General features: G+C 44.0%; 1 protein-coding gene across 3 annotated transcripts in view; it reads left to right on the forward strand.

The window, feature by feature from the left end:
- The window catches only part of MLLT10 (MLLT10 histone lysine methyltransferase DOT1L cofactor), a 258,622-nt gene that overhangs the window by 12,177 nt on the left and 231,422 nt on the right, over window positions 1–15,023 (forward strand). For all 3 annotated transcript variants that reach the window (XR_008843863.1, XM_056519264.1, XM_056519263.1), the window contains exon 2: window positions 5,548–5,668. Coding sequence is in view for 2 of the 3 variants with exons in the window: in XM_056519264.1 (XP_056375239.1) it covers window positions 5,639–5,668 (30 nt within the window). In the remaining variant the exon portion in view is untranslated. The remainder of the gene's footprint in view (window positions 1–5,547; window positions 5,669–15,023) is intronic.

A 15,023-nucleotide genomic window follows, 5' to 3' on the forward strand; every position in this document is an offset into this window, starting at 1 on the left:
GGATCGGCATTTTTTTTTGTTAAAGCCACAATAGGAGCCACAATGGTAGAAAAATGTGGAATAAATTGCCTGTAATAATTGGCGAACCCCAAAAAACGTTGGATGGCACGGAGTCCGGAGGGGCGTGGCCAATCTAAGACGGCAGAGAGTTTATCTGGGTCCATTTGTAGTCCCTGGCCAGAGACCAAGTATCCTAGAAAAGGAAGAGATTGGCATTCAAACAGACATTTCTCTATTTTGGCATAGAGTTGATTATCACGAAGTCTCTGAAGAACCATACGGACATGCTGGCGGTGTTCTTCAAGATTGGCAGAAAAAATCAGGATATCGTCCAGATAAACAACAACACAGGAGTATAGTAGATCACGAAAAATTTCATTAACAAAGTCTTGGAAGACGGCAGGGGCGTTGCATAGACCAAAGGGCATGACCAGATACTCAAAGTGTCCATCTCTGGTGTTAAATGCCGTTTTCCATTCATCCCCCTCTCTGATGCGGATGAGATTATAAGCACCTCTTAAGTCCAGTTTGGTAAAAATATGGGCACCTTGGAGACGATCAAAGAGTTCAGAGATGAGGGGTAGGGGGTAGCGGTTCTTAACCGTGATTTTATTAAGACCGCGGTAGTCAATGCAAGGACGTAGAGAGCCATCTTTTTTGGACACAAAGAAAAATCCGGCTCCGGCAGGAGAGGAGGATTTACGGATAAAGCCCTTTTTTAAATTTTCTTGGACGTATTCAGACATGGCAAGAGTCTCTGGGACGGACAGAGGATAGATTCTGCCCCGGGGTGGAGTAGTGCCCGGGAGGAGGTCAATGGGACAATCATAAGGCCTGTGAGGAGGTAGAGTCTCAGCTTGTTTTTTGCAAAAAACGTCCGCAAAGTCCATATAGGCCTTAGGGAGACCGGTTACATGAGGAAGCACAGGGACACGGCAAGGTTTACTGGGAACTGGTTTTAAGCAGTCCTTGGAACAAGAGGGCCCCCAACTCTTGATCTCCCCAGTGGACCAATCCAGGATTGGGGAATGGAGTTGAAGCCAGGGAAGTCCAAGAAGGATTTCAGAAGTGCAATTGGGGAGGACCAACAGTTCAATCCTCTCGTGATGAGATCCGATGCACATTAGAAGGGGCTCCGTGCGGAAACGTATAGTACAGTCCAATCTTTCATTGTTTACACAATTGATGTAGAGGGGTCTGGCGAGACTGGTCACCGGGATGTTGAACCTGTTGACGAGAGAGGCTAAGATGAAATTTCCTGCAGATCCAGAGTCCAAGAAGGCCACAGCAGAGAAGGAGAAGGCAGAGGCAGACATCCGCACAGGCACAGTAAGACGTGGAGAAGCAGAGTAGACATCAAGGACTGTCTCACCTTTGTGCGGAGTCAGCGGACGTCTTTCCAGGCGGGGAGGACGGATAGGACAATCCTTCAGGAAGTGTTCGGTACTAGCACAGTACAGGCAGAGATTCTCCATGCGGCGTCGTGTCCTCTCTTGGGGTGTCAGGCGAGACCGGTCGACCTGCATAGCCTCCACGGCGGGAGGCACAGGAACAGATTGCAGGGGACCAGAGGAGAGAGGAGCCGGGGAGAAGAAACGCCTCGTGCGAACAGAGTCCATATCCTGGCGGAGCTCCTGACGCCGTTCGGAAAAACGCATGTCAATGCGAGTGGCAAGATGGATGAGTTCATGTAGGTTAGCAGGGATTTCTCGTGCGGCCAGAACATCTTTAATGTTGCTGGATAGGCCTTTTTTAAAGGTCGCGCAGAGTGCCTCATTATTCCAGGATAATTCTGAAGCAAGGGTACGGAACTGTACGGCATACTCGCCAACGGAAGAATTACCCTGGACCAGGTTCAACAGGGCAGTCTCAGCAGAAGAGGCTCGGGTAGGTTCCTCAAAGACACTTCGAATTTCCGAGAAGAAGGAGTGTACAGAGGCAGTGACGGGGTCATTGCGGTCCCAGAGCGGTGTGGCCCAAGCCAGGGCTTTTCCAGACAGCAGGCTGACTACGAAAGCCACCTTAGACCTTTCAGTGGGGAACTGGTCCGACATCATCTCCAAGTGTAATGAACATTGGGAAAGAAAGCCACGGCAAAACTTAGAGTCCCCATCAAATTTATCCGGCAAGGATAGTCGTATTCCAGAAGCGGCCACTCGCTGCGGAGGAGGTACAGGAGCTGGCGGAGGAGATGATTGCTGGAGCTGTGGTAGTAACTGTTGTAGCATAACAGTCAGTTGAGACAGCTGTTGGCCTTGTTGCGCAATCTGTTGTGACTGCTGGGCGACCACCGTGGTGAGGTCAGCGACAACTGGCAGAGGAACTTCAGCGGGATCCATGGCCGGATCTACTGTCACGATGCCGGCTGGCAGGTAGTGGATCCTCTGTGCCAGAGAGGGATTGGCGTGGACCGTGCTAGAGGATCGGTTCTAAGTCACTACTGGTTTTCACCAGAGCCCGCCGCAAAGCGGGATGGTCTTGCTGCGGCGGTAGTGACCAGGTCGTATCCCCTAGCAACGGCTCAACCTCTCTGGCTGCTGAAGATAGGCGCGGTACAAGGGAGTAGACAGAAGCAAGGTCGGACGTAGCAGAAGGTCGGGGCAGGCAGCAAGGATCGTAGTCAGGGGCAACGGCAGAAGGTCTGGAATCACAGGCAAGGAACACACAAGGAACGCTTTCACTGGCACTAGGGCAACAAGATCCGGCGAGGGAGTGAAGGGGAAGTGAGGTGATATAGGGAAGTGCACAGGTGTAAACACTAATTGGAACCACTGCACCAATCAGCGGTGCAGTGGCCCTTTAAATCGCAAAGACCCGGCGCGCGCGCGCCCTAGGGAGCGGGGCCGCGCGCGCCGGGACAGAACTGACGGGGAGCGAGTAAGGTACGGGAGCCGGGGTGCGCATCGCGAGCGGGCGCTACCCGCATCGCGAATCGCATCCCGGCCGGAGGTGGTAACGCAGCGCCCCGGGTCCGTGGAACCGACCGGGGCGCTGCAGTGAGGGAAGTGTAGCGAGCGCTCCGGGGAGGAGCGGGGACCCGGAGCGCTCGGCGTAACAATAATTTTAAAAGCAAGTGAATGGGAAAGTGTCTGCTAATTACACAAGGAACACTATATTAAAAGTTTTATTCGGTGACAGGTACTCCTTAAGGGGTTTTTCCGCTATGGGCAATCAATGGCGTTGCGACAATTAATTAGAATGTATCCCTCCTGCTTGGATCCCCAGCGATCAGCTGTAATCTGTGGGTAGATCTGGCAGTTAGGCTATATTCACACATGTGAATGTCCCCACGGAAAAAGTCTGTGCGGACATTTCCCCGACAGCGGAGCACCGGCATGTTCTGCTAGGACTGTTCGGAAATGCGCCGTCTCATAGATGGCAATGTATATCCGTGTGGACATTTCTATTCTTCCCAAGGACTCCAGAATCGGGATATCCGCAGCAGAAGCATTTGCCATGTAAATTCTGCTGTGTGTACAGTGCAGCAGAATCCCATTGAAAACAATGGAACTCTTCTGCAGTGGAATGTTCCTTGTTGGGGCGCTACAGGGAAATAGGAAACTAAGGTCATGTTCACATGAAGGAATTTCCGTGCGGAATTCCGCACAGAAATTCCATCTTGTGAACATGGCCTTAGTGTTCTATTTCCCTGTAGCACCCCAACAGGGAAAATTAAGCATTACACAGTTCCCATTTAAATCAGTGAGCTGAAAGTATAATACATGACAGGTCAGGTCCTCCAGAGCCATGAGATGAGAATCCTGAACAGAACACCTAACCCCCCCATAATAATTCAAATTTAACCTAGTAAGTTATATATAAATAGTAGCAAAATGAAAAGTTTCATTGGCACTCACCTATAATAAAATATTAACTTTATTCAGTTATTAAAATTGCCCACCGGAAGACGAAAAAAACAGCATCAGCTGTAACTGAATCCTGGAACGGCTATGAAAGGATTTAGTGGTCGCCCGCTTCATCTGGCCTTATCCTATGTCCCTCTGGGGTGTCAAATTAGCCCAACTAGTGATGCGTCCAATGTGAAGGATATCGGCATAAAATGTTGTAAAAAACTAAACAAAACAAGCAAAAGACAAAGCACAAGTGTAGAACAACATAGGGAATTGGAATCACTAAGTAATATAAATGGTTAATTATAGAAAACAGCTTAGTTAGTTCTGGTTGTTTAGACCAAGCACAACCAGGGCATCAGTATGCATGTTCCATCAATATAAATAGATTTTCAAAACTGGACAAGTCCTTTAAAACTTATCTGTCATTTCAGGTAACTTTTCTGGACAAGCTGTCAATTGTGCATGCAGGAGTAGCAGAATTATTTCTGTCCATTATGTAACTTGCATATGGCATTTTTTACCCTCATCTCTAATTTTCAGTTGTCCCTAAGCTACAAGTCTCCCATACACTGCAAACCATAGAAGATGGGATTGTGCTCTTCTCGGATCCTATACATACCCTAAGAGGGAGCAGCAGCATGGAGGACATTGTAGAGCAGAAGTGAACAGTCTAATTCAAGCCCTGGGGTTAGATCTATTACTTAGTCAGCTCTTGTGTAGTCTCTTTGCAGTCTTTATCTGTCTCTGATGTCTGAACTTACTTGCCCATCTTTCTCCCGCTTTACTGCTTACCTCACTCTCCATGAACCTGTATGGACAGCGTATCTGATCTCTCAGTCAACTATAGGAGGGAATTTATCTTTGTTTTTGTGTTAAAAAGTTACAAATTATTGTCCAATGATTTTTGTGCAAATGATTTACACAAGTGTTTCTCAAGCGCAGTGCTCAGGTCATGATTTTAGGATATTCCATACAGAGAACACTTGGGTTGATGCCTAATTCACTGACCGAAATTATATCACCTGTGAAAGACTAAGGAAATCCTGAAAACATGACCTGTTGGGGGTACTTGAGGATTGCTTTTTGGAAACACTGATTTAGACTCTTTAAAGGAAACAACTTGAATGTAGTGTGGCAAGGTCAGCTTTTTTGCGGTGTTTGGTAATTTATCAACTGTGACTTTTTAAAATTGTCACAAAATATTTGTGCACTAAAAATTTTTGCGCAATCTCCCACCATATTAAAAAAATTGTCAACATCTAAGATACCTTGTATTTATGAAGAATGTGCTCCTCTTTGATAATTGTAAATAAAGAACACATGATGTACACTTAGGAAAACGGTGGATTAAAAGAACTTAATTTGCACAATGATAAATTCCCTTTTTAGTCTGTCATGTAAACAGATGACTGAATAGGGGGGAGGAGGTACCGTAAATGGAAAGAAGCAACATAAAATATAAAATATATAATATATAAGATAACATTTCATATACTCACTTGTACAATTAATTTATGTAAAGTTTGTTTAGACATTGTTGATTTTTTATGGTGACCAGTGTTATACTATTTGGGAAAATACATACATCTTATTCTTACTCTGATAGAACAACATAAACATTTATAAAACAAAACAAACAAACATATTCTGGTCTTGGTTTTTCAATTTACACCTTTTTTTGCTTTTTGGACAGAGTGATTGGTGAAAAAACATGGAAAACGCAAAGACCTCTGATACCAGGAGTGGAGCCTGGCGAACCAAAAAAAGAAGGGCCCTGGAACCTTATGAAGATACAGTATGGTGTACATGATAAGGTAACTATACATACCAGTGTAAAGAGTCATCACTACAGGCAACATGGCGGCCGTGTATTAAAGAAAGAATAAATAAATAGTGCAGGCAAGAAAAGGGGTATTGCCAGCCCATTTCCAAAAAATTGTACCCCCATTTTAGAGACATTGACAGCCCATTTCCAAAAAATTGTACCCCCATTTTAGAGACATTTTGTAATGATTATAGTATAATTTATATGCTTTACTTTCCTCTCTAACAAGCCCCCTGTTCCTCTCCCTTTCTCCCCAGTCCCTAGATTTACAGGTGACGTCTTCTCTAACTGGAGTTGCTTACTTTTCTTTTCTTCACTATCTGGCCTAGACCGCCATTAAGATTTCTCCCATACAAGACTTCCCCACAGAACCAGCCAAACATACATTTTAGGCTCCTTTCTGCAGTACAATACCCATCTTTTTACAAACTCTCCATGTTTATTGTCACACACAGTAATAGTACCCGCTTTGCATCCCCATAAAGTTGTTAGGCCCCCTCTGTGCCCCCAAATATGACTGTAGGCCCCCAAACTGCTCCCATATATAGTTGTAGGCCACCATACTGTCCTGCTTTGTTGCTCCACTGCTCCTTCGGTCTGGTGACCTATTGTTATGGCTCATAGCAGTAGGTCCCCGGTCTGCAGGGGCAGTGAAGCACCAAAGCTGATGGTAGTTACTGCCCACAGCAGCCCATCGCCCTTGCTTGCCCTTTGCTGTCCTCCGGCTCCGCTCCTCGGTGCAGTGACGTCAGCCTACCATTTCTTTCAAAGTGGTCCAGACCAGTAACCAGTGGCTGTGGCTGCCATTACTGATTTTTTTTTCAAGTACCCCCTGGAGAACTGCTAAGTACCCCTGGGGGTACTTGTTTCCCAGGTTGAGAACAACTGGTCTAAAAGAACACTATGTCACACGTAATACGTTATTATAATGGTCTTCACATTTCCAAAAATCTGTAATTAAGTAATTCTCTTAAAAACTGAGAATTTATCCTTTGCAGGTTTTTTTTTTTTTTTAATTTTTTTTTTAAGTCTGAGCTATCTGCAGAAGTTCCCTAGTGTATTTTCTTTACCTGGTTTATTAAATAGTTTCACAGACATACATGAAGCGAATCTGCACAACTGCAGAAAAACAAAAGTTTAACATAGTTTCTGTAGGCTGGCCGCAGACTTACTGTCAGTCTGTTCTGGACTGGAATTTATTTTGGGCAAATATTCACAAATTTTGACTATTTGTGACTTTGCTATTGACCGTCCAAAAAGCACCCAAAGTGAAGAAAGCATAAAGACATCACAAGGGGATCCCTGGGGGACCAAAAAAAAAACTCCAAAAAACTATGAATCATTTCTGTACCCACAACAAGTCTTATTCAGGCCTTATCACAATTTAAGAGGGTAGGATTCAATCGAATCCTACTGCACTGTGCACACAACAGATGTTTCTACCGCAGAAATCCCGATGCCTATTCTTTCTGAGGATTCCACTCGAAAATGCATTGACGTCTATGAGATGGCGCATTTACGAGAGCACGTTTTCACCGTGTGAACATGGCCTTAGGCAGATATTCCATTCAGGAGTCAGAGAAATATACTGTAGATAATCCTCTGTGACCTATAAAGCCAACAATACTTCTTGCCCGGCTATTTTCACACACACAAAAAAAAGCTGCTAATGTATGAACAAAAAAACTGAAAATAATGAAAATAATGTGTGAACATAGCGTCCCAAAGCTTTCTTGGAAACAAATAATAAGAAGATTCAAAAGGGTTTTTCGCAAAACTGGACAAGTTGAACTGGAATTTTAGTTTATTTTTGGGAGAATTTTTTTTTTAATTTGCATGGGCCTGTTCTCTGGTAAAGCGTATAAAAATGGATATTTTTTTCTGTTAACTATGTTTTTACACCTATGCGAAAAACCTGATATTACCATAGCGGGTGTGAATATAAAGCACATTATCCAAACTACTTTTTGTAGAATCTGAATGCAAAATATTCCCCGTCGTCTGGCTGTCCTGGTCTCACGAGGCCGTGATTAATTATACCCTACATAGAAACAGGTGGGTAATCAGCAGCGTCGCCATCCTCTGGTGTACACCTGCGCTGCGCCCGATCCTCCTCGTACTCACAGACGGGCCGGTAATGACAAGATTTATTCTGGGAAGCTTTTTTCCCTGACATATGATAGCTCTACTACTTCTTTTGCTACCACCTGCACAGTGCCTCTTCCATACCCTCTGATATTTAAAAATGAAAAAAAAAAAAAACACAACATGGCATCCCCGGAGGCGTAACCTGAGGCTTCAGGGTCCCCATTGCAAAATCTAAATCAGCTACCCCCTCACCCACAGTGGTCCATGTATAATACTAGTGTCTTCTTATGTGGTAAACAGTTTTTTTTTTATCTCCTCAAGTAGATGTAAGGCTAGGTTCAGACTACGGAATCTCCAGGCAGAAAATTTCCGCCCGGAGATTCCGAGTGCGGCCAGCGCCAGCTGAATCAGTCGGCGCTAGGACCGCGCGGACACTGCAGTCTCCAATAGACTGCAATGTGTTACGCGAGGATTTCCGCCTGAAGAAAGAGCACCACCTTTCTTCAGGCGGAAATTTCTAAGCGGATTTTCTAAGCGGATTTTCCGCTTCACAAATTCCGAAGTGTCAATTTGTGAACGGAAACCCATTCACTACACTAGACATTTTAGCAAGCGAAATTTCGGACGGAAATTTTACGACTGAATTTCTGTCGGAAATTCCGTAGTCTGAACCTAGCCTAACAGGTACCTACAGTATGCACCTCCTATAACTATGACCCTGGTATCCCCCTCCCCCTCCTATGGGCCACAGCAAGTTTTATACCTGTATTTTATGGGACACAAGCAGTATTTTTTGTGTGCAGGCTTTTTACTTGTGCACCTGTTATTATAAAACCAGGTTATTTCTGGGGTCATCTACTGCCACCGTTCTAGATTGTAAAATGGCACAAGCTTCTCACAGGGTCTCACATGGCCCAAAACCATTTTAAGGTTCATTTACATCATGTTTTTGGGCTACATTACAGGTACATGTCATATCCACAGAACACCCATATATTTTAATGGTCACAAGTAGAATGGAACTTGTGTCATATATAAAATCATCCTCCATGAGAAATCTTCGAATAATTTGTTCATTTTCAAGAAAATATTTCTCACAGAAAAGGATTGCAGTAACACATGTTTTGCTATACACAAGTTTATTCCCTTTGTGTGTATTGGAACTAAACCAAAAAAGGGAGGAAAGAAAGCAAATTGGACATGTCACCAAACTCCAAATATGGGCGGCACAAAATTATTGGCCCCTTAACTTAATATTTGGTTGCACACCCTTTGGAAAAAAATAACTGAAATTAGTCACTTCCTATAACCATCAATAAGCTTCTTACACCTCTCAGCCGGAATGTTGGACCACTCTTCCTTTGCAAACTGCTCCAGGTCTCTCTTATTGGAAGGCGCCTTTTCCCAACAGCAATTTTAAGATCTCTCCACAGGTGTTCAATGGGATTTAGATCTGGACCCATTGCTGCCACTTCAGAACTCTCCAGCGCTTTGTTGCCATCCATTTCTGGGTGCTTTTTGACGTATGTTTGGGGTCATTGTCCTGCTGGAAGACCCAAGATCTCAGATGCAAAACCCAGCTTTCTGACACTGGACTGTACAGTGTGACCCAAAATCTTTTGGTAATCCTCAGATTTTATGATGCCTTGCACACATTCAAGGCACCCAGTGCCAGAGCCAGCAAAACAACCCCAAAACATAATTGAGCCTCCATCATATTTCACTGTAGGTACGGTGTTCTTTTCTTTGTAGGCCTCATTCCATTTTCGGTAAACAGTAGAATGATGTGCTTTACCAAAAAGCTCTATCTTGGTCTCATCTGTCCACAAGACATTTTCCCAGAAGGATTTTGGCTTACTCAAGTTCATTTTGGCAAAATGTAGTCTTGCTTTTTTTATGTCTCTGTGTCAGCCGTGGGGTCCTCCTGGGTCTCCTGCCATAGCGTTTAATTTCATTTAAATGTCGATAGATACTTCACATTGACACTGATGCACCCTGAGCCTGCAGGACAGCTTGTATATCTTTGGAACTTGTTTGGGGCTGCTTATCCACCATCCGGACTATCCTGCATTGTCACCTTTCATCAATGTTTCTCTTCCATCCATGCCCAGGGAGATTTGCTACAGTGCCATGGGTTGCAAACTTCTTGATAATGTTGCGCACTGTGGACAAATGCAAATCTAGATCTCTGGATGTGTTACTGCAATCCTTTTCTGTGAGAAATACTTTCTTTTCTAGAAAAATTTCTACAAAACTCAACGTATGTGTGTGCATATATGTATGTTGCTGCATAACTTCCAAATGACTGGAGAGATTTCTAATAATCTTTGTACACGTTACCTATATGTCAAGAAATTATATAGCAGAGTTAACGAAATCTCTGCTGTCGGCGAGTAACATGATCAGGAGATGTACCAGAAGTCCAATGTAAGTCTATAAGACTTCCCGTACACTTCCTGATCGCATTACTCTCAGGCTGCCGAGATTGACCAGGAGTTTTAAACATCCTGCTGCCAAAATAAAGTCATGGTAAAGTAGGATTTAACTGTCCAACAGGCAAGTGCAGGGAGTAGTTAGTGCAGGGACAGGGATGGGGCGGGCTGGGGAAAGAAGATTTATTGTGGCCTAAGCGAAGAGTGAGGGGGGAGAGAAGATGTCAATATGGGGGCAGGGAGAGGGTGAGGCATATCTGTTGCAGTAAGATGTGCAAGGAGAATGAGCAGCCTATCACTGCTGGGGCTTCAGGAGACTGGGAAAGCTGGGTAGCATGCAGTATGAGTGCCGGCCAGCTTTCCTAGTTTCCGGAAGAACTCCAATATGGCTGCTGTAGCAAACAGATATTCTCTTCAGGATACTGGAAAATCTGGGTGGCAGACAGTACACAGTACAGGGTTCACAGTACTCCCTTAGCTTTCCTAGTCTCCTGAAGAGAATATCTGTCTGGTGAGGCAGTCATATAGGAGACATGAAGAGAAGAAGCAGATGTCACTTAGCGGCTGTATTTCCTGAAATGACATTGATTTAATTATTGATTAGTTAAAGGAGTACTCCGGGATTGAAAAATTGTCCTCAAACTCAACTTCAGCAGCTCACAAGTGCTGAAAGGATTAAGATTTTTTAATAGAAGCAATTTACAAATCTGTTTAACTTTCTGCAGCCAGTTGATACTTAAAAAAAAGTTTTTTCCTGGATAACCCCTTTAAAAGGGGTTATCCCAGAAAAACCGAGCTAATTTCTTCCAAATAACGCTTCCCGTCTGTCTCCAGGTTGGGTGTGGTTCTGCAGCTCAGTTCCATTGAAGTAAATGGAGCCAAGTTGTAATAATACCACAGACATGAGGACAGACGTGGAGCCGTTTTTGAAATTATCTCTGTTTTTCTATCCCCTTTAAAGTGGACCTGTCAGCAGGAAAACAGTGGTGTAGTAAAAAAATAAGCTCATGGCTAGATAGGTTCAAACATCATGATTCTGGGCATAGCTTTTATTTATTTATTTATTTTTTAAGTTGTCTCCATAGCCTTTACTTTGTCAAGATATAAGCCTTCTTATGATTAAGCACATAAAGCTCAAGTGTCCAGGTGGCGTTCCCCAGCATGTGAGCCCAACCAAGGTCCTCTTAATCTAGTGGCTGTCAGTCAGAGTAGACAGGCATGGGAGGTGTTGATAAAGTGCACATGGACTGGACTTATTTGGGCTCTTTATGTGCTGGGGAACACCCCCTGGGCACCTGAGGCTTTGTAAAAAATGTGATATAGTTAGCTAGGGGGAAGATTTATCAAAACCTGTGCAGAGGAAAAGTTGTCCATAGCAACCAATCAGATCACTTCTTTCATTTTGCAGAGGCCTTGTTGAAAATGAAAGAAGCGATCTGATTGGTTGCTATGGACAACTCAACAACTTTTCCTCTGCACAGGTTTTGCTAAATCTACCTCCATGGGGACATTTATCAATCTTTGCTTATGTATTCCTTTTCTTTGTTATTTTTTTTCTTATGTGCGACGTATTTATCAACTGCTTTCAGCCTGTTGATAAATTTCTTTCACATAAGCAATTTTAAATTTTTTTTTTGCTTTGGTAGTGGCTTTTTCTGCTCCATGTCTGAGCTGGGGTAAATTTAGTAGGTTTTTTCATGTGATGCGACTTTTTTGCGACTTTCGCACTTGATAAATCTCTGACCACTGCAAGTCAAAAATCACTTTTTGCTTTGGTAAGCAAGATTTTTATTTTTTGTTTAGGACACTGCACAATCAAAAAAAAAAAGAGTAGTCGCACTTGCGACTTTTTTGCGACAATTTTAAGCAAAAAAAATCTACTAAATGCTTTGATAAATCTCCCCCCCCCCCCCATGTGACTTCACTCGAGTCATTTAGCGAGTGTATACAAAGTATTTTTTCTTCTACTGCACTTTTGAATCTGAAAAACAAACAAAAAACATATATATTATACCTAAAAGGTAGTCACTAACTGATTATGCTCTGGCCATTGATAGCAATGGGACCTGTACCTCTCCATGCACAGACATGTTGGCGCCCCATTTTTACATTCTTCTGACATATCCGTGCCACATACATGTGGTGTGAAAGCACCCTCAGACGTGGAATTTTGCCACCCCTATACCTTTGTTTTTGGGGAGATAAACCGCCACTAGAGGAGTCTGGCAGTGACTTATCGCATTTCTCTAGTTCAAACACGTCTCAAAGAAAGAATGGTTGGTTGCTATGGGCATAAGAGACAGTGTTTAAGCTTCATAAATCCCCCCCCCCCCCCCCGTTATTTTTTATATAAATCATACAAATTCTACTTTGTCCACTTTCAGCCGGCCTTGTGTATCCCTGCCACCTTAGGTGGAATTTTTTTTCTTCATATGAAAACAGTGAAAGCAGCCATGGAAAACAGGTAAAAATAGCCCATATTCCAAGTTGTAAAAGTTTTATTGCAAAGTTCCTTAACCAACTGGGCATAAAAGTGACCTGGCACAGCACTCTGTAGAGTTCAGACGTAGCAGCGTCCGCCACCCATGTACTGTACACAGGTCTGGAAGGCCAATTGAGGTTAAGTAGCTATTAAAGGGAACCTTACTGCCTGTTCACAGGGTTATAGAGAGGGTGAACCGGATTAATATGAGGTATAACCTACCCGGATCCGTGATTCCGGAGGTAGACCCTTTATTTGTTACCATTGTTAATATGTTAATTTCCGGATTTGCATCCATGCCGGGACCTATTTCCATTGCGCAAAGCCAACGATAAACATATGTGCAATGTCACCTAATTACGGGTCTCCAGAACCACCCATTCAGGTAAATTATACCAAAATTTTAATCCGGTTCACCTCCACTATAACCCAGTGTATTGGGTTTAGTGTGAGTGAAACAGCTGTCAGTTTTCCTTTTTAAAGGGGTACTCCGCAGGAAAACATCTTATCCCCTATCCAAAGTATAGTGGATAAGATGTCTGTTCACAGGGGTCCCGGAACTGGGAACCCCAGAGATCTTTGGGACAGCAGCGTTGGCATCTGGAACACGGAAACTTGGAGCTAGTACATAGCTGTCATGCCTCCTCCCGTAGAACGTGAACGGAGGGGGTGTGGTGGCTGTAGTCACCAGTCATGCGACACGGAGTGGAGTTCGCTCCATGCACCAGATGACTAAGGTGCCGTAGCGGAGATCGTGGGGGTCTCGCGCTAGTTACCCCCGGGATTTTTCGCTGCGGCACCTCAATCATCCTTTGGATAGGGGGATAAGATGTTTGCCCGCAGAGTTCCCCTTTAAGGGTAGGGTCACACCCACATTGCATTTACGCAGCATACATTTTTCACGTTGCGGGAAATATGCTGCGTATTTCCCTTTAAATAGACATATAGGGCTTCTCCTCAGCAGCCCTGTGAGCCCAGTGAGGTGCGGAGGCTCGCCCGTGCGTCACAGTGGCGTGCTGGCCGCACCACCAAACCTCACTGCGCACACAGGGCCGCTGCAAGTAACCGTGTGTGTGTCTGCTCATAGGAGAATACACAGTAGTTCCTGCACGCAGCAGATTTTGTGCTTTGTATACCCTTCATGTGACTACAACTCCCAGCATGCCCTGACAGCCTTTGACAATGCATTTCCAAGCTCATTCTGCAGAAAAAAAATTGACACATCAATTTCTTCTGCGGAGGCTAAAAATTGATTTTCTGCGCACGATGAAGAAGTCCTTTAAAAACAATAGGACTTTAAAAAAATTTTAAGTTCCTATACAGCAGCTTATAGAAAAGATGCCAGAAAAAAAAAAAAAAAAAAAAAAACACCCACCACAGACCTAAATATGACACCACCAGAGTATTGTATGTAGTGTGTTTCATATGTCCTCATAGACTTTAACAAGACACCCGGCTGCACAAAAAAGTAAAAAAATATAAAAAATAAAAAAAAGCCACGAAAAATTTGGCGTTTTTCCAAAAACACTATGTGAAGTCACCCTTAGGGTAAATTCACACGTGGAATAATAATCCAATGTTTATTTCCTTGCCAGAAACCCAAGGCTGTGCCCTGGATTTTTGTTGCGGATATGCAATTTGCGCTGCTGCAGATCTATGCGGGGATTAGTCCCATTGTCATCAAATAGCCAAACTCTGAGGTTTTGCGTGTGGAATCTGGACATGTGATGTAGAAAATTTGTAATGCATGTGGAAACCACAATGTAAGGGTACGCTCACATGCGCAGGTTTTCCGTTGCGTATTTGAAAGTGGGCGGGCTCTTTCGGCTGTCTGCAGCAGATTTTCCGCGGCGGAGTTTACGCTGCGGAAAATCCGCAACAGTCCCTACTGACTTCAATGGGGCTTGCGGCGGATTTTCCGCAGCGTACATTACGCCGCGGACAGTGGAGAAGAGCCCGCCCACTTTCAAATACGCAGCGGAAAACCCGCGCGTGTGAACGTACCCTCAGGGTCCTTACTCCTCTAGATGAATATTTAGGCTGTAATATTGTAATGTATGATATTTGTCTTTATTTGTATCCTAAATTCAGAGCAATCTTTTGGCACAAACTACATAATATTATTATAATAGTCTGGTGACCAGAACTGAAACCATTATCACTCTTTATGATGACTTCACTTCAGGTCTTTATAGCAGAGTTTCCCAACCAGGGTGCCTGCAGCTGTTTCAAAACTACAACTCCCAGCATGCCCGGACAGCCTTTGGCTGTCCGGGCATGCTGGGAGTTGTAGTTTTGAAACAGCTGCAGGCACCCTGGTTGGGAAACTCTGCTCTAGAGAC

The sequence above is a fragment of the Hyla sarda genome, chromosome 5 (assembly GCF_029499605.1).
Source record: "Hyla sarda isolate aHylSar1 chromosome 5, aHylSar1.hap1, whole genome shotgun sequence".
Taxonomy (NCBI): domain Eukaryota; kingdom Metazoa; phylum Chordata; class Amphibia; order Anura; family Hylidae; genus Hyla; species Hyla sarda.